Source organism: Bos indicus, chromosome 20, assembly GCF_029378745.1.
Source record: "Bos indicus isolate NIAB-ARS_2022 breed Sahiwal x Tharparkar chromosome 20, NIAB-ARS_B.indTharparkar_mat_pri_1.0, whole genome shotgun sequence".
NCBI lineage: Eukaryota > Metazoa > Chordata > Mammalia > Artiodactyla > Bovidae > Bos > Bos indicus.
This window is the reverse complement of record NC_091779.1, coordinates 25,395,458-25,420,105: the sequence shown is the minus strand read 5'-3', so window position 1 is coordinate 25,420,105 and position 24,648 is coordinate 25,395,458. Positions and strand designations below refer to the sequence as shown.

General features: G+C 38.6%; 1 protein-coding gene across 1 annotated transcript in view; it reads left to right on the top strand.

The window, feature by feature from the left end:
* Window positions 1–1,730: 1,730 nt before the first annotated feature.
* Window positions 1,731–24,648, top strand: part of NDUFS4 (NADH:ubiquinone oxidoreductase subunit S4) — a 115,633-nt gene continuing 92,715 nt past the window's right edge. The window contains exon 1 of the mRNA XM_019983013.2: window positions 1,731–1,871. Within this exon, the coding sequence (XP_019838572.1) occupies window positions 1,774–1,871 (98 nt within the window). The 5' untranslated portion in view covers window positions 1,731–1,773. The remainder of the gene's footprint in view (window positions 1,872–24,648) is intronic.

Below are 24,648 nucleotides of genomic sequence, written 5' to 3'. Positions count from 1 at the left end.
TGGTCTGCTATTTCCATCTCTTTCAGAATTTTCCACAGTTGATTGTGATCCACACAGTCAAAGGCTTTGGCATAGTCAATAAAGCAGAAATAGATCTTTTTCTGGAACTCTCTTGCTTTTTCCATGATCCAGCAGATGTTGGCAATTTGATCTCTGGTTCCTCTGCCTTTTCTAAAACCAGCTTGAACATCAGGAAGTTCACGGTTCACGTATTGCTGAAGCCTGGCTTGGAGAATTTTGAGCATTACTTTACTAGCGTGTGAGATGCGTGCAATTGTGCGGTAGTTTGAGCATTCTTTGGCATTGCCTTTCTTTGGGATTGGAATGAAAACTGACCTTTTCCAGTCCTGTGGCCACTGCTGAGTTTTCCAAATTTGCTGGCATATTGAGTGCAGCACTTTCACAGCATCATCTTTCAGGATTTGAAATACTGGCTTCCATACTGTACAACAATTATATAAGACGTAATCAATGGGAGAAACTGAGTTAAGTTTGTACAAGAGCTCTCTGTACTGTTTTTGCAACCTCCTGTGAAATCTATTTCAAAAATAAAAATTTAAAAGAAAATTCTCTGTGAGATATCTCTTCCTTCATCTTTCTGTGCATTTCCTCTTTCCCTGGACAAGGCTTTCTCTCTGGTATTAGGTGCTGTGGTGCTCAATCTTTTCTTTGAATTAATTTATTTTTAATTGAAGGATAACTGCTTTACAGCATTGTGTTGGTTTCTGCCTAACAGCAACATGAATCAGCCATAGGTATTCCTATGTCCCCTTCCCTCTTAAACAAAAACCCATCCCATTGCACTCCCCACTCAATCTCTTTCTTAACCCCTTTCCCTTATGTATTTCGTTTTCTTTTATTTGGCCTTAATGCAGAACCAAGGCATTCCCCATCCACCTGTTAATACTATTCTTTTAATAAAAAGTGTTTTCACCTGCTTAATTTTAAAAGCAGGGGCATTCTAACTTAAAAAAAGTTCTCTAAAATAGCACACCCCACCAACGAACCTACTTTTTATTTTATAATCCACAGTTAATCATTGTCCTTATGGTTAGTAGTCCACAATACAAACATATTACTAACAATTGCCTCAGAAGATAGTTTTTGTTTTGTATGTCTAGTATCCATGGATTACGTTCAGGATTTACTGGGAAAAGACTGATATAAAATAGTATGTTTCATAAGTTTTTCATATGAATACACACGTCAAAAAAAAAAAAATCTTTTGCCAGGCCATGTGTCTAGATTTTTCATTTGGAAAATACGATCATTATAAGAATCAACTACAGAACATCAAACTGAATACAGCCCTTTCCTGAGGGCTTGCAAACTGAATCTGGCAACATTTTGGAAAAGTACTACTTTAGGTTCTCAATCACCAACAAGCCCTCTAGCTCTTCTAGTGGGCTCAGCCCCTTATATTGAGTCCTTTGAAAAAATTATGAGTTGCAGGTGTTGAAATTTTCAAGCATTTTCTTTCCGTCTCTTCCTTAACCGGTATGTAAACCAGTCCTAACAGACAAGGATTATACTTTATGAGGCTTATATTTACACTTAATGCACTTCTTGCATTTTTCTTCCGTCCATTTTCCTTCTTATCTCTTGCAACCAAACGTTGCACCTCTTTTTAAAACTCCATTATTTAACAAAACACCTAACAATAATGAAATTAACCAAACCCTCCCTACTCTTTTGCGTTGCGGTTCCATGGGCTTGAAAACGAAGGAAGCTTGTCCCTTGCGGTGATCCGTCCTAGTGTCTGCCTGTAGCAAGATGGCGGCGGTCTCAATGTCAGTGGCGCTGAGGCAAGCGTTGTGGGGGAGAAGGGTAGCGACTGTAGCTGCCGTTTCCGTTTCCAAGGTTTCGACCAGGTAACAGGATTATGAGGCTTCTTCTTTAAGCTTCTCGGGTCTCTCCACCTTTGCGGAGGTCTCTCCTAGCTGGATCCCGGAGAAGGCCTCGGGAAAACGTCCTTTGCTGACCCTTTCCTCGGGAGAGGGCGGGTGGATTTGGGGCGATCTAGGGGAGCTTGGCCAGGCGAGTCGGGGCGTGCATGCGGGGAGAGGAGAGGAAGACCCCTGGTTTCTTGGAACCATGCATTGCTGCTATGGGAGAAGAAGGTCTGGGGTATGGGGTTGTCTCCGAAGCTATGAACCGAGCTTGAGCCCCCAGAGAGGAGGCGGAGTCTCATTTTTCTTCCCTTCTTTCTGAAACCGTCCATTTTTCACCTGTTTGCCCATCACTCCAGTTTTTACTGGAGGGTTGAATGTCTCTTTCCCTTACACGACTTTAAGTGGTATTGATTAGGTTTCTGAACTGAAACATTTTATTTGTCAGGCTGCTTGGGAGGAAAACTTGGTTGGAATTCAATGTTAGTAAAATTACTGCTCCTAGTAATACTGGAAAGTAATTTTTAAAAGGCTGGTGGTAATGCTGAGATTTTTCCCATGTAGAATTTTATTAAAGCCTCACTGTAATTCAGAGATTGTTGTTGTTCATTGTTTTTCATTGAAGCATTTTTGTGATGGTGTTTTCTTTTTTGACTGCATTACTTAATCCTCCATTTCCCTATTTTTCTGCATTTTCCTGGTTTTAGTATAACAACAGCTCACGCGCCCACACACATACTATCTAGCATTTCTATTTGCGAAAAATTTATTATTTTGTTAAATTGTTGTTTTCACAGCTTGTTAGTACAAATATAAACTAGAGCTTTTGTTGATTGTCTTCTGCAGGAGTGCTTAGAACAGCGATGCAAAGACTGGATGGACAGAACTGAAGGGGGTGTGAGGGATGGGAGTGTTAAAAATTGAAGAGAGAGTCTATTGAAATTAGTTTAGTGCTGTATTAAACATAAAGGGAATACAGAGAGTTGGAAAGAGTTAATTAGAAAGGATTTTGGGAGATAAGTTTTATTTAGGTTTTAAATAGTGGATGATGGATGGGAAAGATGCCCTAGGTAGGGTCAGTGGCTTATTAAAAGTCTTGAGGGCAATATATACATAATACTGTTATTGTTGTTGTTTAGTTGCCAAGTCGTGTCCGACTCTTGCGATCCCTTGGACTGTAGTCCCCCAGCTCCTCTGTCCATGAAATTCTTCAGGCAAGAATACTGGAGTGGGTTGTCGTTTCCTTCTCTGGGGATCTTCCTGACCCAGAGATGGAACCCGCATCTCTTGTGTTTCTGCATTGGCAGGCGAATTCTTTACCTCTGAGCCATCAGAGAAGCTCATATACATAATATAGTGTCATTGAAAAGTATAAGTTTGTAATTAACTGTTCTACTTATGGGGAACTTGAAGAATGTAAAGTATTTCTCTAAGATACTCCACTGGTTAACCTAGGTCTAGAATAGAGGTGACCCAGGTTAGCTATTCTCCTAGATACTATGGAGATTAATTTTGCATTTCCAAGTAATTCACAGTAGCCCTTGAACTGAGAGCAAATTTGAAGGGTCCATGGCCAATCAAAACGTGGCTGTAGGGAATTCCCTGGTGGTCTAGGGGTTAGAAGGACTTCCCTGTAGCTCAAATGGTAAAGAATCTGCCTGCAGTGCAGGAGACCAGGGTTTGATCCCTGGGTCAGGAAGATCCCCTGGCGAAGGGAACGGCAATCCACTCCAGTATTCTTGCCTGGAGAATCCCATAGACAGAGAAGCCTAGTGGGCTACTGTCCATGGGGGCAGAAAGAGTTGGATATGACTGGGCAGCTAACACACACTAGTGCTTAGATAAGCCAGTATGAAGCCCTTCCAGCTTCAATCCCAGGTGGGGAACTAGGATCCCACAAACTTCCGGGGCGTGGCCAAAAATAAACAAAACATGGCTGTGCTGTATGTCTAAGTCACAGCCATTTTGTTAGCAATTTATAGTAGTTGAAGTTAAGATACTAGATTTTGGAAACTCTGGTAATTAGTCTTATCCACATTTAAAGAGTTTCTGCTTGCAAATGTGTTAGAAGAGATTTGAAAATAAAACTTTAAACCATGTAAAGATGAACTGTTTCAGATATTGAGTGAAGTTGCTCAGTCGTGTCCAACTCTTTGTGACCCCATGGACTGTAGTCTACCAGGCTCCTCCATCCATGGGATTCTCCAGGCAAGAGTACTGGAGTGGGTTGCCATTTCCTTCTCCAGTTTCAGATATTAAAATTCTTAAAAGTCAAAGCAAATTTTAAACCCAAGTCAAATGATACACTTGTTTGCTTTCTTTACTATATATTTTTTTCTTTTTTTCCCTAAAGAGCTTATGTTGTTAATTTCATCTTGAGGGAAATGTATGGCACTTCTCTCTTACATAGTATTTGCTTTTTATCCTTAAAATCTCTTTACATTATGACTTGTGAGTAATGAGGATCTGGAAAGGTGGAGTGTGGAAAGAGAGCCATTAATGGGGAGATATACATCTTAAATTCATTGTATTTTATTACTTTATTTGCAAATGATGTGACATTTCAGATCACTTAAGTAAAATGAGAGGGGAGAATCAGTAAGGCCCTTGGTAAGGAAGGGAGTAGTGATCAAATACTAAAAAAAAAAAAAAAGAACTGTTAGCAGAAGGAAAGAAGCAGTTAACTGGTACATTAACTTATTAATGTATGAATTTAACTGCAGTATATCTGTAAAAAACCAAAGAGACCAAAACCCAGACAGCATGCACACACAAGACAGAAAAAACTAAATGGTGTCGTTGATTTCAGCTGGTCCGGTTACTGAGCACCTGCTCTAGAGTGAGTGTGTTTCCAGGTGCTTCTCATTTCCCTGGACTGAAGGAGAAGGGAGAAAACCCTGGATATATGGCTTACACTTTTCCTTACTTTCCCTGACATTCCTAAGGGATTGTCCAGAGTAAGTTTAACTATTTAGATATTAGTCTTCTCCAAGGGATCTTCCCAGCCCAGGGATCGAGCCCAGGTCTCTCGCATTGTGGGCAGATTCTTTACCAGCTGAGCCACCAGGGAAGCCCAAGAATACTGGAGTGGGTAGCCTATCCCTTCTCCAGTGGATCATCCCGACCCAGGAATCAAACCGGGGTCTCCTGCATTGCAGGCGGATTCTTTACCAGCTGAGCTATTAGGGAAGCCCAGAGAAAAATGGCATTTTATTTCAAAATAGCAGTATTTAGGACTCAGGACATTTGATACAGTGGTTTTGTTTTCTTTAACCTGTTCATGTATACTTATCTCACCTAGCCCTGTTCTATCACTTCTTTCGATTGGACTGTCTTGTGTTTATCTCAAATATAGCTCCTTAGGTTCTTCAGAGGGTGTGCTGTTAGTACTGGTGGGAGCTAAGTGTATGGGACCTTTTTGTGAGGCCTGTTGTGTATTGTATTCTCTTGCTCTATTTTATTTTTCAGACTTAGATAAGCCAGTATGAAATTATGAGTTTGCAGGAACCTTCAATGAGTAAGAGGTACTAAGTTTGATAAGAGTTCTCTGTATATTACACCTTGCTGAGAAACTGTCTCAGCCTAAATTTGAGAAACACTTGTTTTTCAGTTGCTGTCATATCTGACTCTTTGGAACCCCATGGACTGCAGAAGGCCAGGCTTCCTTGTCCTTCACTATCTCCTGGAGTTTGCGCAAACTGATGTGCATTGAGTCGGTGATGCCATCCAACTGTCTTATCCTCTGCTGCCCCTTCTCCTCCTGCTTTCAGTCTTTCCCAGCATCTGGGTCTTTTCCAATGAGTCGCTTCTTCGAATCAGTTAGCCAAAGTATTGGAGCTTCAGTTATTAGGACATTTAAAGTCCGCAGATTGGCTTCTGCTGGATAAACAAATTCCTCTCTGAAGGGGAGCTACTTTTTGCTGTCTGGAATGTATCAAGACCAAGTTTTGTGAGCTTGCAGTGTTTATAATGTGCTTTCTAATAGGTTTCATTGTTTTGCTTATTTTCCTCATTAAAAATATCCATAATTAGTTGGTCTGTTTTCATCAGTAGCATACATATTTGTTGAATTCCTCTTAGGAGATTTAAAAACTAGTTAAATATTTTAACACTCTGAGCTCCTGCTTTAGAGTGAGTCTAGAGCACTCTCAGTTCAGTTCATTCGCTCAGTCATGTCCAACTCTTTGCGACCCCATGGACAACAGCACTCCAGGCTTCCCCATCCATCATCAGCTCCCAGAGCTCACTCACACTTATGTCCATCGAGTCGGTGATGCCATCCAACCATCTCCTCTGTCATCCCCTTCTCCTCCTGCCTTCAATCTTTCCCAGCATCAGGGTCTTTTCCAGTGAATTAGTTCTTCACATCAGGTGGCCAAAGTATTGGAGTTTCAGCTTCAGCATCAGTCCTTCCAATGAACATTCAGGACTGATCTCCTTTAGGAGGGACTGGTTGGATCACCTTGCAGTCCAAGGGACTCTCAAGAGTCTTCTCCAACACCACAGTTCAAAAGCATCAATTCTTTGGTGCTCAGCTTTCTTTATAGTCCAACTCTCACATCCATACATGACCACTGGAAAAACCATAGCCTTGACTAGATGGACCTTTGTTGGCAAAGTAATGTCTCTGCTTTTTAATATGCTGTCTAGGTTAGTCATAACTTTCCTTCCAAGGAGTAAGCATCTTTTAATTTCATGGCTGCAGTCACCATCTGTAGTGATTTTGGAGTCTCAAAAAATGAAGTCTGCCACTTTTTCCACTGTTGCCCAGTCTATTTGCCATGAAGTGATGGGACTGGATGCCATCATCTTAGTTTTCTGAATGTTGAGTTTTAAGCCAGCTTTTTCACTCTCCTCTTTCACTTTCTTCAAGAGGCTCTTTAGTTCTGCCATAAGGGTGGTGTCGTCTGTGTATCTGAGGTTATTGATATTTCTCCCTGCAACCTTGATCCCAGTTTGTACTTCATCCAGCCTGGCATTTCGCATGATGTAGTCTGCATGTAAATTGAATAAGCAGGGTACCGATATACAGCCTTGATGTTCTCCTTTCCTAATTTGGATCCAGTTCATTGTTCCATGTCCAGTTTTAACTGTTGCTTCTTGACCTGCATACAGATTTCTCAGGAGGCAGGTAAGGTGGTCTGGTATTCCCATCTTTTTAGAATTTTCCACAGTTTGTTGTGATCCACACAAAGACTTTGGTGTAGTCAGTAAAGCAGAAGTATATGTTTTTCTGGAACTCTTTTGCTCTTTCGATGATCCAACAGATGTTGGCAATTTGATCTCTGGTTCTTCTGCCTTTTCTAAATCCAGCTGGAACATCTGGAAGTTCTTGGTTCATGTACTGTTGAAGCCTAGCTTGGAGAATTTTGAGCATTACTTTGCTAGCCTCTGAGATGAGTGCAATTGTGCAGAGACTAATTCTAATTAGTCTAATATTAGAATAATGTCTTGGCACATAGTAAATTTTACCTAAATATATGCTGATTTTATTATTGGTTTAAATAGGCTGAATATTTTCTTTTTTTTAATCTTGTTGATGGATATCGTGGTAGATGATATTATTATTTATAACATTTACATTCCCTGTGACAGGATTATGCATCACTGCCCCATTTGCCAAATGGTTTGTTTTGACCAATGAAATCTTAACCAGAAATGGCTGCTGCTGCTGCTGCTGCTAAGTCGCTTTAGTCGTGTCTGACTCTGTGCGACCCCATAGACGGCAGCCCACCAGGCTCCCGTCTCTGGGATTCTCCAGGCAAGAACACTGGAGTGGGTTGCCATTTCCTTCTCCAATGCATGAAAGTAAAAAGTGAAAGTGAAGTTGCCCAGTTCTGTCCGACTCTTAGTGACCCCATGGACTACAACCTACCAGGCTCCTCTGCCCATGGGATTTTCCAGGCAAGAACACTAGAGTGGGTTGCCGTTTCCTTCTCCAATGCATGAAAGTGAAAAGTGAGGTGGATGAAACTGGAGCCTATTATACAGAGTGAAGTAAGCCAGAAGGAAAAACACCATACAGTATACTAACGCATATATATGGAATTTAGAAAGATGGTAACAATAACCCTGTGAACGAGACAGCAAAAGAGACAGTGATGTGTAGAACAGTCTTATGGACTCCGTGGGAGAGGGAGAGGGTGGGAAGATTTGGGAGAATGGCATTGAAATATGTAAAATATCATGTATGAAACGAGATGCCAGTCCAGGTTCGATGCACAATACTGGATGCTTGGGGCTAGTGCACTGGGACGACCCAGAGGGATGGTAGGGGAAGGAGGAGGGAGGAGGGTTCAGGATGGGGAACACATGTATACCTGTGGTGGATTCATTTTGATATTTGGCAAAACTAATACAATTATGTAAAGTTTAAAAATTAAATAAAAATTAAAAATAATAATAAAAAAAAAAGAAAAGAAAAGTGAAAGTGAAGTTGCTCGGTCGTGTCCGACTCTTAGTGACCCCATGGACTGCAGCCTACCAGGCTCCTCCTCGCATGGGATTTTCCAGGAAAGAGTACTGGAGTGGGGTGCCATTGCCTTCTCCAGAAATGGCTAGGTCACGTCAGACACTAGCTCCAGGAACCTTCCCATGTTTTGCCATGTTGTTTTTTCCTCTGCTGTCCCAGGTGGGCTTTTTTCTTTCAGCCTAGATCCTGGAACAAAGATAACTTGGGGAAAAGCAGAGCTGATTATTATAGGTTATATAAAATATAAAGAGACTAAGAAATTTTGTTATAAGCCACAAAGATGTTTAGATTGTTGACTACCTCAGAATAACAGCCTATACTGACCCTTACACATACACATGAAAATAAGCAGGTTTTGGTATATGCACTGATATATCAGTAATTAGGTCACAGGCTTTTGGAGGGATGAAAAGATTTTTAATTCATTTTTCTATACTTCATAGCACCTAGTGTAATGGGTCTTACAGTAACAACGCTTATCACATAGATGAGTAAATACATATTCAGAGATGGTAAGGAAAAATAGGAAGCCATAGGTAGTATTTCTGTTAATAGCCTCATCAGTGAAAACCAGGTAGGCAATAACCTACTAAATGTGGATATAAAATATCTACAACTCACATTCTTTTCTAATCATTTGCTTTGGTCTGAGTTGAGGATATTCACCTAAAACCCTGTTAACTTCTGGACTGAAGTTGTCTCATGAATAGATCTTTTTTGTATTCATACATTTCTTTGAGAAGTGTCCTGATTCCTCTTTTGTTTTCAAATTTAAAAAAGATACGGAAATGAAATTATTTGAGAAAGTGTACTCACGGAACATCTGAACTCTTTAGGAATAATAGTAACTAAAGGTAATTATTAGACTTGCTATCTGCAAGCTACTTGAAGTTTTTAAAAGTTAATAATAGTACATGGGACTTAGTGAAGACAAATGAGCCAACTTGGTTCCTGTATAATACATGTTAGAAGAGGTCTCTGTTTGGGGATAGGGTGAATACAGGATAAGACCATTTCAAATGAAATATATATCCTTTGGTGAACATTGAGAATCATTTTTGTGAAGTTTATTTTGAGTACAAATTAATAATAGCAGCTAACATTTCTCACTTACTGTGTATTAGCCACTGGGCCAAGGACTTTACCTTCGTTATCTCATTTCTCAAAGTAATCCTACGAACTTAGGTGTTTTTATTCTTATTTTTCAGATGAGGAAACATTTTTAAGTTTACGTTACTAGGAAATAGTCTGACTTAGCTAAAGGAATATGTGACTTTTGCAGGAAGAAATATTATGTCTGATAATAGTAACCTACAACTCGTGTGTTCTCTTTTTTTTTTCCTTTTAGCAAGGTATATTTTTTATTTGAAAGACTATCTGATGCTCTTTACTTTCACTCCACTATTCCTTTTATACAATGAGAGTCTCCAGTTGAGGAATTGGGGTTTTTTTGTGTGTGTGTGTGTGTGGTAAGGGTCTTTCCCCTAAAGTTTGTCATTATTTCTGATAAGAGACTGTACGTAACTTCATGATTATATTGTCTTTCCCTCTTAAACAAGATACATGTTATGTATATTGAACAAGCAATACTGAAGATATTTTTCTTCCTTACTCTCGTGATCATTGGGAAAAAGTTATTGTATTCTGTTGCCTTTAAAAACTATCAAGTGTCTGCTATGCTTTCTGAGTTCTTGTGTCTGCTTTTTAATAGTGTTTTTGTGTCCTTCCTTGACTTTTCTGCTCCCCTTTAGCATTTCCATTACTGCTTTTCATTTATAATGGATTTGAATACCAAGCAAACAAACCTATTAGAATTTTGTATAAGGAGAGGGAGAGGGTGGGGAGATTTGGGAGAATAGCATTGAAACATGTATAATATCATGTATGAAACGAGTCGCCAGTTCAGGTTCGATGCACGGTACTGGATGCTTGGGGCTGGTGCACTGGGACGACCCAGAGGGAGGGTAGGGGAAGGAGGAGGGAGGAGGGTTCAGGATGAGGAACGTGGGTATACCTGTGGTGGATTCATTTCGATATTTGGCAAAACTAATACAATATTGTAAAGTTTAAAAATAAAATTAAAAAAATAAAATAAAATAGAATTAAAGTTTTGTTGGTGGCTGAAATTTACTTTATTGTGATTACAGCCTTGAACTTTTTAAAAGTTGACAGATAATACATATAATTGTTGTTTAGTCACTATGTTGTATCTGACTCTTTTGTGACCCTATGGACTGCAGCCCATCAGGCTCCTCTGTCCTACATGAGCTCTTTATTGTAACTTTTTTTTCAGTTTGCAGTATCCAGACACCCTGATGGAATCTTTGCAGAGATCATATTCTTCATAACAACTTTCATCCGAATCTTTGGATATTTTAGCAAACTATTTGAAGTCGTTTGTCCTTTAAGTAATGGCATGAGAACAATTCAGAATTTGTTTCAAATTCTGTTACTGAGCATTTTAATAGATTAAATATTAAATTATATTAAATATTAAAGTTACATTAAATATTTAATTAAAATTAAATTGTATTAAATATTAAATAGTATTTCATAGATTAAAATACTAAGGTTCTTTAGAACTAGTTGCTCAAATGTGACTTTTTTTTTTGACTTTACTGTCTAGACTTAAATTTTTTCCTTTATGGGACCGTGCTCAAGTTCAGTTTTTAAACTCTTGCTGTACATCAAAATCACCTGTTGTGTGCATAAATAATTTAGATGTCTTGGTCCCAGTATATATTGGCTCACTAAGTTTAGGTTGAGATCTACCTCTGTAGTGATTCTGAAGGGAAGGGAAGGCTGAAAACTGCTGTTTTTGTTTAATAGTTTCCATGCTGTATCTTGAAGGATGTCAAAATACATTTTACCTTAGGTGGAGATTTTAAAAAACCAGCAAAAATGCTTCTATTTTTGTATATTTTCCTAATCTGAGTTTTATGTTTTCTACCCATGTATTTTATAGAGGCTTTTTCTAGGAGATACTTTCCTTTGAGGCAAAGCAGGCATTTTGATAATTTTGGAGAAAGCAGGCCATGTTACTCACTCTCCAGAGACTCTTGTTCTTCCTTTTGGAAGGGCTCAGGTTTAATATAGCGCAGCTGTTGAACTCTGCCCTTCAGAGTTTTAAGAAGAAAGTGTTTTATCCTTTAAAATGGAAATGACTTTTTTAGGGAGGTGGTCTTTGGCTGGATATAGTTCTCTAAGAAAGCTTTTCTAGAGTTCTTTTGTTTCAGTGATTTCTTAGAATTGTTTCAGATGTTTGAGAGCACTATCTCTGAGAGTAAAGATCTGGCTGCTTTTGAAATGTGTTTTGCTGTATCCTTAACAAAGCTAGATGAAGGATTTAATTCTTTGTGTTTTCTAGGACTCAAAAATATGTTCTTTTCTTTATTCAGCCACTCCATACATAAGTAAATGGTCCTTGAATAGGTTTACTAGACAAAAGATCCTGTTCTAGATGACTGTTCAGCAAGCCATATGCTTCTCCTAAAAATGTCAGTCTGTCCTGATGAGCTTTAAAGTGAATACAGATGTTTTGGCTCTTTTGAGGACTACCACCCTTTGTGTGGAAAGAGTACTTTTTCAAGAAATTTCTTCAATATAGAAGTTTGCATGAAATTTATATTTGTAACTTTTGTCTTTTATGTCTAATGAAATTAGCTTTAATTAGTCATTAATAATTTAAATTTAATGTCCTTAGTACAAATGAAATTTAAAGAAATAAAATAGGTCTTAATAAGGCTTTTGTTAAGGTTTTGTATTTATTTGGTCTTTTTAAAATTGGAAACTTAGAGTGCTATTAAATATTTTTGTGCAATGAAAGGTGATATTTTGACACAAAGGGATACCTTTTTGATTTTCAGTGTCTTCTACCTTGGTAGGTTAACTGTAGAAGTTATAGTTCATAGATTCATAGAATGTTTGAGGTGAAAGAAAACTCTCGGATCATCCTGTCTGATCCTTTGTTTAATGCAGGAATCCCCAGAACTTTCTGCTTCTTGATTATCTAGCACTTGAGGAATATACGGTGAACTTCTAGCCTTAGAAAGCCCTCTGTACTTTATTTAAATTTACTGGTAAATGAAGTTTCTCTTTAATACTATATGGAAAAATTGTAACCCTTATACATATGTCAGCCCTTCAGTTAATTGAAGGCATTTGTCATCAGTCATTCTCCCTCTGAGTTCTTGCTCCAGGCTTAGCATGTCTAGTTTGTTTACCCCTAATTAATGACCAAATTTCCTAATGCTTTACTACTTCTTAGTACTCCTTAGGATGTATTTCATTTTTCCAGTATCTATCTTTGAACTATATACTGTATTTTTAACTAAATGAGGTGATCAAATGTGGTAGTTTAGCAAATTGAAATCATAAAAGAGTTGACTCTTGACTGGATTTAACATTTAAAAATTTTTTAAATTATTAAGAAAAATTCACTATCTTCCTTTGGTGAACAGTTTTTAGAATTTTAACACATGTATAGATTTGTGTGATTACCTCAGTCATCAGGGTACAGAATAACAAAATACCCCAAAAAACTCCTTCTCTTCCCCTGTAATCTCTGGCAACAAATAATCTTTTCTTCATCTCCTTAGTTTTGTGATTTTGAGACTGTAATATTAATGAAAATTGGTTTCTTTCATTCACCATAATGCCTTCGAGAGTCTTCTAAGTTGTGTGTATCAATAACTCATTCTTCTTATTGCTAAATAATATTCCGTTGTTTGAATGTACCACAGTTTATCCATTTACCCCCTGGAAGGTCTTTTGAATTATTTCTGGTTTTTGGCAGTTGTGAATAGAGCCACTTTTAAACATTTGTATACAAGATTGTGTGTAAACATTTCATTTCTCTAGCATATATATCTAGGAGGGAGATTCCTGGGCCATAGGTAATACACTTTTTGGGGGGCTGTTCTGGGTCTTCATTGCTGTGCATAGGCTTTTTTCTCACTGCAGTGAGTGGGGGTTTCTAAGTTTGGTGTGTGAGCTTCTCATTGAGATGGCCTCTCTCATTGCAGAGCATGGGCTCTAGACTGCAAGGGGGCTTCAGTGGCTGCAGTGCACGGGCTCCGTAGTTGCAGTTCCTGGGCCTTAGAGCACAGGCTCCACAGTTGTGGCAGATGGGCTTAGTTGCTCTGCGGCATGTGGGATCTTCCCAGACCGGGGATTGAACCGGCGTCTCCTGCATTGACAGGTGGATTCTGTACCCCTGAGCCACTAGGGAAGGCTCAGGTAATATACTTTAACTTTATAAGATACTGCAAAACCATTTTCCAGAGTAGTTGTACCATTTTGCTTTTCCAGCAGCAATGTATAAAATGTAGGTGCTTTGTATCCTTATTAACATTGGTATTGTCAATATTTTTAAATTTAACCATTTTAATTGGTGTATAATAATTCGTTGTCTTTTTTTTAAACAACTTTATTGAGACATAATTACCATATAATTCACTCATATAAAATATATGATTTGATGGTTTCTAGCCATCTCTGGGGTCGCACAGAGTTGGACACGACTGAAGCGACTTAGCAGCAGCAGCAGCAGCAGCAGCAGCAGCAGCAGTATATTTACTTGGAGAAGGAAATAGCAACTCAGTCCAGTGTTCTTGCCTGGAGAATCCCAGGGACGGCGGAGCCTGGTGGGCTGCCGTCTATGGGGTCGCACAGAGTCGGACACGACTGAAGCGACTTAGCAGCAGCAGTATATTTACGGGCTTCCCATAGCTTAGTTGGTAAAGAATTTGCCTGCAGTGCAGGAGACCTGGGTTCGAGTCCTGGGTTGGGAAGATCCCCTGGAGAAGGAAATAGCAACCCACTCCAATATCCTTGCCAGGAGAACCCCGTGGACAAAGGAGCCTAGCAGGCTACAGTCCATGGATTTGCAAGAGTCAGATACAACTTAGTGGAGTTGTAAACTGCTACTGTTCACTGTTAGTTTTAGAACATCACTCCAAGAAGAAATCCTGTGTTCATTAGCCTTCACTATGTGTTTTTCCCTTTCCCTAGCTCTAGCCAGCCACGGATCTGCTTTCAGTCTTTTGAGTTTGCCTACTCTGGGCATTTCATACCAAGAGAATCATATGTTACCTTTTGTGACTGGCTTCTTTTAATGTTTTGCAGGTTCATCTGAATTGTAGCATGTATCAGTACTTTATTCATTTTTATTGATGGATGATATTCTGTTGAATGGATATATCACACTGTTTATCCACAAGTTGATAAGACATTGGGAGTGTCTACCTTTTGGTTAGTATGAATAATGTTCTATGAACATTGACTTCCCAGGTGGCCCAGTGGTGAAGAATCTGCCTACCAATGCCAGAGACACCAGAGGCATGGGTTCAATCTTTGGATCAGAAAGATTCCCCTAGAGGAGGAAGTGGCAACAATCTCCAGCATTCTTACTGGGAAAATTACATGGATAGAGAAGCCTGGCGAGCTACAGTTCTTGGGGTTGCAAAGGCACACAGCAGTACTGTGAACATTTGTGTACAGGTTTTTGTGTGGCACAGGTTTTCATTCTTTTGGGTATATCTAGATTAGTTGAATTGCTGGATAATATGATAACTTTGTGTTTAGCCCTCTGAGTAATTGCCAGACTCTTTCCAAACTGGCTGTACCACTTTACATCCCCACCAGCAGTGAATGAGGGTCTTTACAACCTTGCCAACACTTATTACTGTTTTTATTATAACTGTCCCAGTGAGTATGAAGTGGTATCCAGTGGTTTTGATTTGCATTTCCATTATGGATAACTTGTTGTGGTTTTAATATGTATTTCCCAATAGCTGATAATATTGAGGCCAAGTGTCTGTTATATCTTTTGCCCATTTTTAAGTTGAGGTGTCTATTTTCTTATTGTTGAATTTTGGAGTTCTTAAAATACTCTGGCTATAAGTCCTTTGTTGGATATGTGGTTTGCGAATATCTTCTGCTCATCTGTAGCTTTTCTTTTCATTCTTTTAACAGTATCTTTTCGAGAGTAAAAGTTCTTAATACTGATAGTCCAGTTCACCAGCCTTTTTCTCTTATTTATTGTACTTTTGTTGTCGTATTTAAGAACTCTTGGCCTAACCCTAGGGCATGAATATTTTTTACTCTGTTTTCTTACTGAGGCTTTGAAATATTTTTATTCAGATCTATGATCATATTGAGTGAATTTTTATATAAAATGTGAGATTTAAGTTGAGGTTAATTTTTTTGCATACAGATGTACGTTTGTTCCAACACCATTTATTGTAAAGACTATTCTTTTATAATTGAATTGTTTTTGGACCTTTGTCAGTGTTCAGTAATATTTGTCAGGGTTTATTCCATTGATCTAAATCCCTTTGCCATTACCACACAGACTTTGATTACTGTAGTTTTATGGTTAATGTATTGTAATTGAGGAGTTGTGATACTTCTGGTTTCATTCTTCTTTTTCAAAAACTTTTTAGCTATTTGAGTTCCTTTGCTTGTCCATCTAAAATTTAGAATCATTTTATCCATATTTCTGAAAATTCCAGCTGGGATTTTGATTGGTATTGCTTTAAATCTATAGATTAATTTGAGGAGAGTTGGACCATAAAGAAGGCTGAGCGCCAAATAATTGATACTTTTGAATTGTAGTGCTGGAGAAGACTCTTGAGAGTCCCTCAAGATCCCTCCAGCAAGGAGATCAAATCAGTCAATCCTAAAGGAAATCAGTCCTGAATATTCATTGGAAGGACTGATGTGGAAGTTGAAGCTCCAATTCTTTGGCCACCTGATGTGAAGACCTGATCCTGGGACAGATTGAAGGCAAAAGGAGAAGTGGGTGGCAGAGGATGAAATTGTTAGCATCATTGAGTCAATGGACATGAGTTTCAGCAAACTTTGGGAGATAGTGGAGGACAGGGAAGCCTGGTGTGCTACAGTCCATGGGGTTGCAAAGCATCAGACATGACTTAGCAACTGTACAACAACAACAAAATCGGAGCATAGTTGTCATTTCTAAAAATAAAATATTTATTTGGCTGCACTGGGTCTTGGTTGCATGCAAACTCTTAGTTGTGGTATGAGGATCTAGTTCCCTGACTAGAGAAGGAACCAGGGCCCCATGAATTATGAAATCGGAGTCTTAAACACTGGGCTACCAGGGAAGTCCTGAGTTGTCATTTTTATTATGTTGACCCCTCCAATCCATATACATGGATGTGTCTTCATGTATTTATTGATTTCTTTCATTGGTGTTTCATAGTTTTGAATGTGCAGATCCTATATGTTTTGTTCTATTTATGCCTACATATCTCAGTTTGGGGGAGCTATGGTAAATAGCCTTGTTTTTAAGATTTCAGTTTCTAATTTAACGTTGCCATGTATAGAAATAGGATTGATTTTTTTGTGTGTTTGACTTTGCAGGCAACCTTGCTAAATTCATTCATTAGTTCTCTATGTATTTTGTAGATTCCTTGGGATTTTTTAAAGTAGGTAATCATGCATTCTGTGAATAGGGACTGTTTATTTCTTCTGTCCAATCTCTGTACCTCATTGAGGTTGTCATTCTATTAATAAGAAGGTAGGACCAACACCTCAGTGAATGAAAAAAAAGATTTCCTTGCTTCTAGTTTTTGGCTCTTTTAGGTTTCCATGTATACCACTTGGTTCGTGAGAAAACAAATAGAAAAAAAAAATGGATGATTTACACACTAACACATTTCTGTTACTTCTCTTTCTAGCTTCTTGGGATAGGATGCTTCTCTTGAAGTGCTCATTTCTAAGTTTGCAGTTCCATTAAGTTTAGGCAAGGGATCAGTCAGTTCAGTTCATTTGCTCAGTCATGTCTGACTCTTTGTGACCCCATGGACTGCAGCACACCAGGCTTCCCTGTCCATCACCAACTTCCAGAGCTTGCTCAAATTCGTGTCCATTGAATTGGTGATGCCATCCAACCATCTCATCCTCTGTTGCCCCCTTCTCCTGCCTTCAGTCTCTGCCAGCATCAGGGTCTTTTCCAATGAGTTCTTCACATCAGGTGGCCAAATTATTGGAGCTTCAGCTTTCATATCAGTCCTTCCAATGAATATTCAGGACTGATTTCCTTTAGGATTGATTGGTTTGATCTCCTGCAGTCCAAGGGATTCTCAAGAGAATCTTTATACTAGCTCTTGTTTTAGACTGTTCTCAGTGACAAGTTACAGTAGCCTAGAAACTCAAACAAGTAGCACAGTCAGGAAAAGGCAATTGACTTATATCATCAAGCAATGGAAGGGGCAGGGTAGCTAACTGGTCCCAGGGATCAGAGCTAGAAAGCCGCCAGACTCTCTAATTTGTCTGTCATTTGTCAACTACTATGTCAGGTTGTTTTTTTTCAGTGTGGCAGATATAGCTGATGAAAGTGTTTTCAGGCTTATATCTCATAGTTTTATCATTAGAAAGGGACTAAAAATCCCTTTCTTTGGTACCAAATTTAAAAATCTTGGGAATATTTGACAGAGTCAGATTAAACAGACTACAGTCATTGTTTGTAATTTTATTATTCCTGTTGTACCATACAACAGGATACATGTTAGTTATCCTACAGGTATCATGCATGTAGACTATAGGAACTCTGGAAGTCGGTTGTAATGAAAGCTGGGCCTCTTGAAGAAAAATTAAAAACCAGTAATATTTTATAGTATCCTTCAGTTCAGTTCAGTTCAGTCGCTCAGTCGTGTCCAGAGAACAAATAATGTCTGTATATATTGTGTAGACTGACCTCTTACCTTTTTCTTAAAGAACTCTGGCACTTTGCTTGTTAAAGTTTGTTCACTCATTCAGTAAATATTTGTAATTCTTTTCTAGTCTCCAAGATTGCATTTCTGCACTTTGCTAGAATGTGTACCCTTAGAACATCTGCTTTGAGGATGAACATAGTAGGATAGAAGTGTTCAAGCAGAGGCTGGATAATCATTTCTTAGGGCCTTATGGGTGAGCTTTGTCGTAGATGGGCATTTCCCAAAGAAGAGTATGAAACAAAAATATGGATATAGATGGTTTATTTGAAAACTGACCTAGGAACTAGAAGTGAGGAGCTCTGGAGTGAGACTGGGAAGGAGGAAAAAAGGGTGATAAATGAGATTGCTTGCAGTGAGCAGTAAGAGGTTTAATTTCAATGGAATCACCTAAGAATCATACAGAATGCCTTTCAGTATTATCCATTTTAAAGCTGGAAGGCTCGGACATTTACCCACTGGTTCTTGTTCGCTTTTGGTTGAAGGTGTTAGCTTTTTTTGTGCTTTTGAGTTACAGTGCTCCTTAAGACCCTGAGGCATAATGGGTTCACTTCAGTTGGAATACTGGATGATGACCTGAGTCTGAGCTGCTGGGTCTGGGGCTGAAATGAAAAATAGGTCAAGGGAATGTAGTGTGAGCACCAAAGGTATTGGTTACTTTGAGGGTGCTAATAATAATAATTTTAATAGCTATAATTTATTGAACACTTAGCTGCTGCTGCTAAGTCACTTCAGTCGTGTCCGACTCTGTGCGACCCCATAGAGGCAGCCCACCAGGCTCCCCCATCCCTGGGATTCTCCAGGCAAGAACACTGGTGTGGGTTTCCTTCTCTATTAGAACACTTAGACACTGTGGTAATTGCTTTATGTTATTTCATGAAAGTGAATGATCTCATTTTAGATGATCTACTGATAATTATTTTATAGTTTAATCTATTCTTGGGCTTCCCTGGTAGCTCAGAAGATAAAGAATCCGCCTGCAGAGCTGGAGACCTGGGTTTGATCCCTGGGTTGGGAACATCCCCTTGAGGAGGGCATGGCAACCCACTCCAGTATCCTTGCCTGGAGAATCCCATGGGCTACAGTCCATAGGGTCGCAAAGAGTTGGACATGACTGAGTGACTAAGCACAGCACAATCTATTCCTAGGGTTGTAAATAACTCATATTTTTTAGAATTTGCTTTATTCACCAGTATTTTGAAGGACATAACAGAGGATCAGGAAACTGAAGTCTTATAACTCAGTTAACTGTAAATAATAATGGAAGTTCTCCAGAGGAGGGGACAATGCCATGTTTAAAGAATTCACGATGGCACAATACTCCTGTATTGTGTACCAGTTGACCAGTGCCTGTATAACATCCCAGCAGACAAAGATCAACCTATAGAATTTTCTTTGAATTTGAGAATGTAACAGGTCCAGCTAGTGGCCAGTAACCTGGGTGAATGAGCATAGATTTTCCCTTCACTGATACTGCCTGAATGATTTAATGATAGTTTTGAGGACTTTTTCTGCTGCTGCCTTTTAGGCTCATGCTCCCGTTCTGCTGTTGTCTGTGACTGATCACTATGGTGATAGCTTGTTGTCCAGCTATTAACATGTCCTAGCAGACCATAGTAGTGCACAGTTAGCTCTGGGACACATACAGTGCATCAGGGGTTCTTTCACAAATTCCTCTTTTCCTTTAGTTGAGACTTAAAACATTGGTATTCTGCTGCTACTGAAGTTACTGGTTTAAGTATTCATGCCTCTTAATTACTGCTTGTAAATGGCCCCTTTTAGGACTCGAGTTTTTATTTTGGTCCCAAATTTAATCTTTTGGCTTTAAGTTCAAACTGTTGATGTGGCCAACTCTCTTAATAGTCTCTTTGCTAAGTGTCCTTGACTCTAGTTTTGGGACAAACTGCTTTCTAGAGATTTTCTGTTAACTGCTGATAGTAGCCATGCTGCTAGGCCATATTTTTAGCTTTTTCATTCTTGAACTACTCCATTGGAGCCATCACATCAGTTAATACAGTATTTAGAAGCACACGTTTTAGCGTCAACTCTACCTACATTTGAATTCCAGCTCTGACAATGCTTGGCTCTGTCTTTGTGCTTGTTTTCTGTTGTGTAAATTGGACGTAATACCCTCTGTTTCATAAAGTATATGAAGTATTTAGGGCAGTGCCTGGCATATGCTGCTGCTGCTGCTAAGTCACTTCAGTCGTGTCCGACTCTGTGCGACCCCATAGACGGCAGCCCACCAGGCTCCCCCGTCGCTGGGATTCTCCAGGCAAGAACACTGGAGTGGGTTGCCATTTCCTTCTCCAATGCGTGAAAGTGAAGTCGCCCAGTCGTGTCTGACTCTTAGCGACCCCATGGACTGCATCTTACCAGGCTCCTCCGCCCATGGGATTTTCCAGGCAAGAGTACTAGAGTGGGGTGCCATTGCCTTCTCCACTAAATTGTAACAACAGAATCATCATTATCATTATTCTTGTAGCTTCTTTTAGTGTTTGTTCCTTTCTTCTCCTTTTCATCCCCTCCTTTTGTAAATCTTACCTAGATTCTGGTTCCTCTTCTTGGATTATTGGAGCATCTTGGATTTTGTGTTTATTTAGTTTTTTATTCACGAGTATCTAAAAGATGTATCTGCACCTGGCTTTTTCCAGATTGTGACCTCCCATGCACCCCTCAGCTCAGTTTAGTCTATTTTTGGTATCCATCATTCCACTGAAATAGCTTTCATCAAGGTCGATAGTAAACCTGCTGCTAAATGAGGAGACCTTTCTCCGTCCTTATCTTACATGGCCTTTACAATCCAAAAGGATGGCTTTCTCATTCTTGAAAGAGTCTTCCTTTCACTTCTATTTTGGCTTTTCTCACTTTGAATGCCCATCATCTTTTGCCCTTTCCTTGAACTGGCAGTGTTTCTCAGAGTTTGATTTATAGTTCTTTACTCTTTTAAAAGTGTTTTATATTATATAATACTTTATATACACGTGAATATATACATGTATATATATGTTTAGGAAGCACAGTCGCAAAATGAATTGATGTGAACTCACCATTCAACTTAAAAATGACCAATACCTTGTTTCTTTGCATACTCTGATAGGCTGAATAATACCCATTCACTCTAAAATGTCCATGTGTTAATCCCCAGAACATATGAATATTACCTTGAATGCAAAAGTGACTTTATAGGTATGATTAAATTGAGGCTTTTGAAATGGGAACGTATCCTTTTGGGCCTGATGTAATAAAAATGATTCTTGTAAGAAGGACACAGGAAGAGTCAGAGGAGAAGGAAATGCCACCACAGAAGCGGAGACTAGAGTGATGTGACCACATGGTAAGGCAGACTATAAAAGCTGGGAAAGATAAGGAAGGGATTTTCCCTTGGTGCCTCCAGAAGGAACCAGCCTTGTGACACATTGATTATTATTAGCCTGTGAGACTCATTTTGGATTTCTGACCTCCAGAACTGTAAGAGTAAATTTATGTTGTTTTACTCCACCAACTTTGTGGTAGTTTGTTATGGCAGCAGTAGGAAACTAGTATACTCTTCTATCTCATTATCTGCTGTAACTTCAGTTACCATCTGTTTACACGAAAGCTTAAATGTATATAGTTCATTTGTATCATATACACGTTTTACTCAAGGAATTCAGCCTATGTACATGGCAAATAAGAGTAGAAAATGTTTTAGTAACATTTAAAAATTCAAGTTGGATCTTTGATGTTTTACCTTAGTGATTATTTACTTTTCAACCAAAGAAACAGTAATTTGTACTACTGCTAGAGGACTGGCTTATTAAGATATATAACTGCATCTTTTTCTTGAATTTTAGACCCTTAGAACTACCCATTTGATTTTCCACAGGCATCTTAATCACAGTATGTCTGAAACAATTTGATAATGATCATCTCTTTCATTGCTCCTCTCATTTTTCCCTTAGTTATTGTTATCAGTACCCAGCCAGTTATCTGAGCCAGAAACCTAGGTATCATTCTTGTCTTCTCCCTCTTAGGCCTCCTATCAGTGTCATTCAGTTCTAGTATTCATTTTCCTAACTCTCATTCAATTTCCATACTCACTGCAACTGTAGTTACTTTCATCCTAACTTTCATACCTCCTAACTGGTCGTCTTGTCTTTGGTCCTAATTTGTTCTCTGTGTTGCCTGTAGGATAAAGTCCAAACTTCTCAACATGTCAGAAAGCCCTTCATAGTCCCTGCCTGCATCTTCTTTTCATTCTTTGACGTTCATCCTCTTCTCAGTTCCATTCTGGCCCAGTCTCCAGCCATATGCAAACTGTATTTTGGCTGTGGTGAACTACTTGCTATCCCTGACTGCTGGCGTTTGTATGCTCTCACTCCTATGTGATCAAGATTCTGTCTGCTTAGATGGTTTCGTCTGCTTTCCCCTCTGACCTTCCTGTCTCTTACTCCACCTCAACACTCTTTGCATATTTAAGTACTATTTATCCTTCAGGTGGCACATTACCATCACTTTCTCTAAGGAGCATTATTTGAATTCACAAGCTTAGGTTAAATACCAGTTCTATATGGTCTTAGAGTGCCTTATTCTTATGTCTTACCTTTTCTGGTACTAGTTATACTTCATTGTAATTGCCTATTTCTTTGTCTATGTTTCCCATTAGTCATAAGTTCTTTGAGAGATGGAACTGTTTTCCTCAGCTTTTGCCTTTCATAGCATAACACAGTACTTAACTATAGTAACATCTGTGAGCTCATATGATTATACAATAGTATGGAAAATTTAAAATATTTCATAGCAGCATCTCCTTAAGCAAGATAGCATTTGAGATTTTTGTTTTCCTTATGAAATAAATATTTGGGTTTTAAATGTGTCATGGACAATGATGTTATAGATTACTGGAAAATGACTTTTTTCCTTGTTAGGTTGTGTCCTGCTTCTTCCTTATATTGAATAATAGTATTGCATGTTGGAGACTTTATATTTTTTTAAAATTCTTTTTAAAAAATTGTAGTTGATTTACAGTGTTTCAGATGTACAGCAGAGTGAATCAGTGTTATATATATATTTTTTTTTTCAGATTTTTTTTCATTATAGGCTATTACAAGATAATTAGTATAGTTTCCTGTGCTCTGTAGTAGGTCCTTGTTGTTTATCTATTTTATATATAGTAGTGCATATCTATTGATCCCAAATTCCTAATTTATTCCTCCTTCCTTTTCCCCTTTGGTGACCATAAGTTTATTTTCTGTGTTTATTTCTATTTTGTAAATAAGTTCATTTGTGTCTTTTTTTTTTTTAGATTCTACATATAAGTGATATCATGTGATATTTGTCTTTCTTTGTCTGATTTACTTAATGTGATAATATCTAGGTCCATCCATGTTGTATTATTTCTTTCTTGTTATGACAGTAATATTCCATAATATATATTCTGTAATAAATTAATAGTAATATTTCATATTTTTTATCCAGTCATCTGTTTGTGGACATTTAGATTGATTCCATTTTTTGCTGTTGTAAACAATGCTGCTGTGAACGTGAGAGTGCACATATCCTTTTGAATTAGAGTTTTCTTCAGATACATGCCCAGAAATGGGATTGCTGGATTGTATGGTAACTCTGTTTTCAGCTTTTTAAGGAACCTCCATACTGTTCTCCAGTTTAGGAAGGTTCTCCTTTCTCCACACCCTCTCCCGTGTTTATTATTTGTAGACTTTTTTTTTTTTTGCCATTTTATTTTTTTAATTGAAGGATAATTGCATTATAGAATTTTGTGGTTTTCTGTCATACATCAACAAGAATCAGCCATAGGTACACCCATGTCCCATCCCTCCCAAAACTCCCTCCCATCTCCCTCCCCATCCCACCCTTCTAGATTGTCACAGGGCCCCTGTTTGAGCTCCTTCAGTCATATAGCAAATTCCCATTGGCTGTCTGTTTTCCATAGGGTATTGTAAATTTCCATGTTACTCTCACCATACATCTCACCCTCTTCCTCCTTCCCTCCTTTTGTGTCCATAGGTCTGTTCTCTATGTTTCTCATTGATACCCTGAAAATAAATTCATCTTTTTAGTCCATATATATGCATCAGTGTACAATATTTATATTTTTTTCTGACTTACTTCACTCTGTATAATAAGCTCTAGGTTCGTCCACCTCATTAGAACTGACTCAGATGCATTCCTCTCATGACTGAGTAGTATTCCATTGTATATGTGTAACAGCTTCTTGCTGTTACGTATGTTCTTGCTATTGTAAATAGTGCTGCAGTGAACATTGGGGTACATGTGTCTTTCAGTTTTTGTTTCCTCAGGGTATATGCCAAGTAGTGGGATTGCTGGGTCATATGGTGGCTTTATTCCTAGTTTTTAAGGAATCTCCTTACCATCTTCCATAGTGTTGTATCAGTTTACATTCCCACCAGCAGTGCATGAGGGTTCCCTTTTCTCCACACCCTCCCCAGCATTTATTGTTTGTAGATTTTTTAATGATGGCCATTCTGACTGGTGTGAAGTGATATCTCATTGTAGTTTTGGTTTGCATTTCTCTAATAATTAG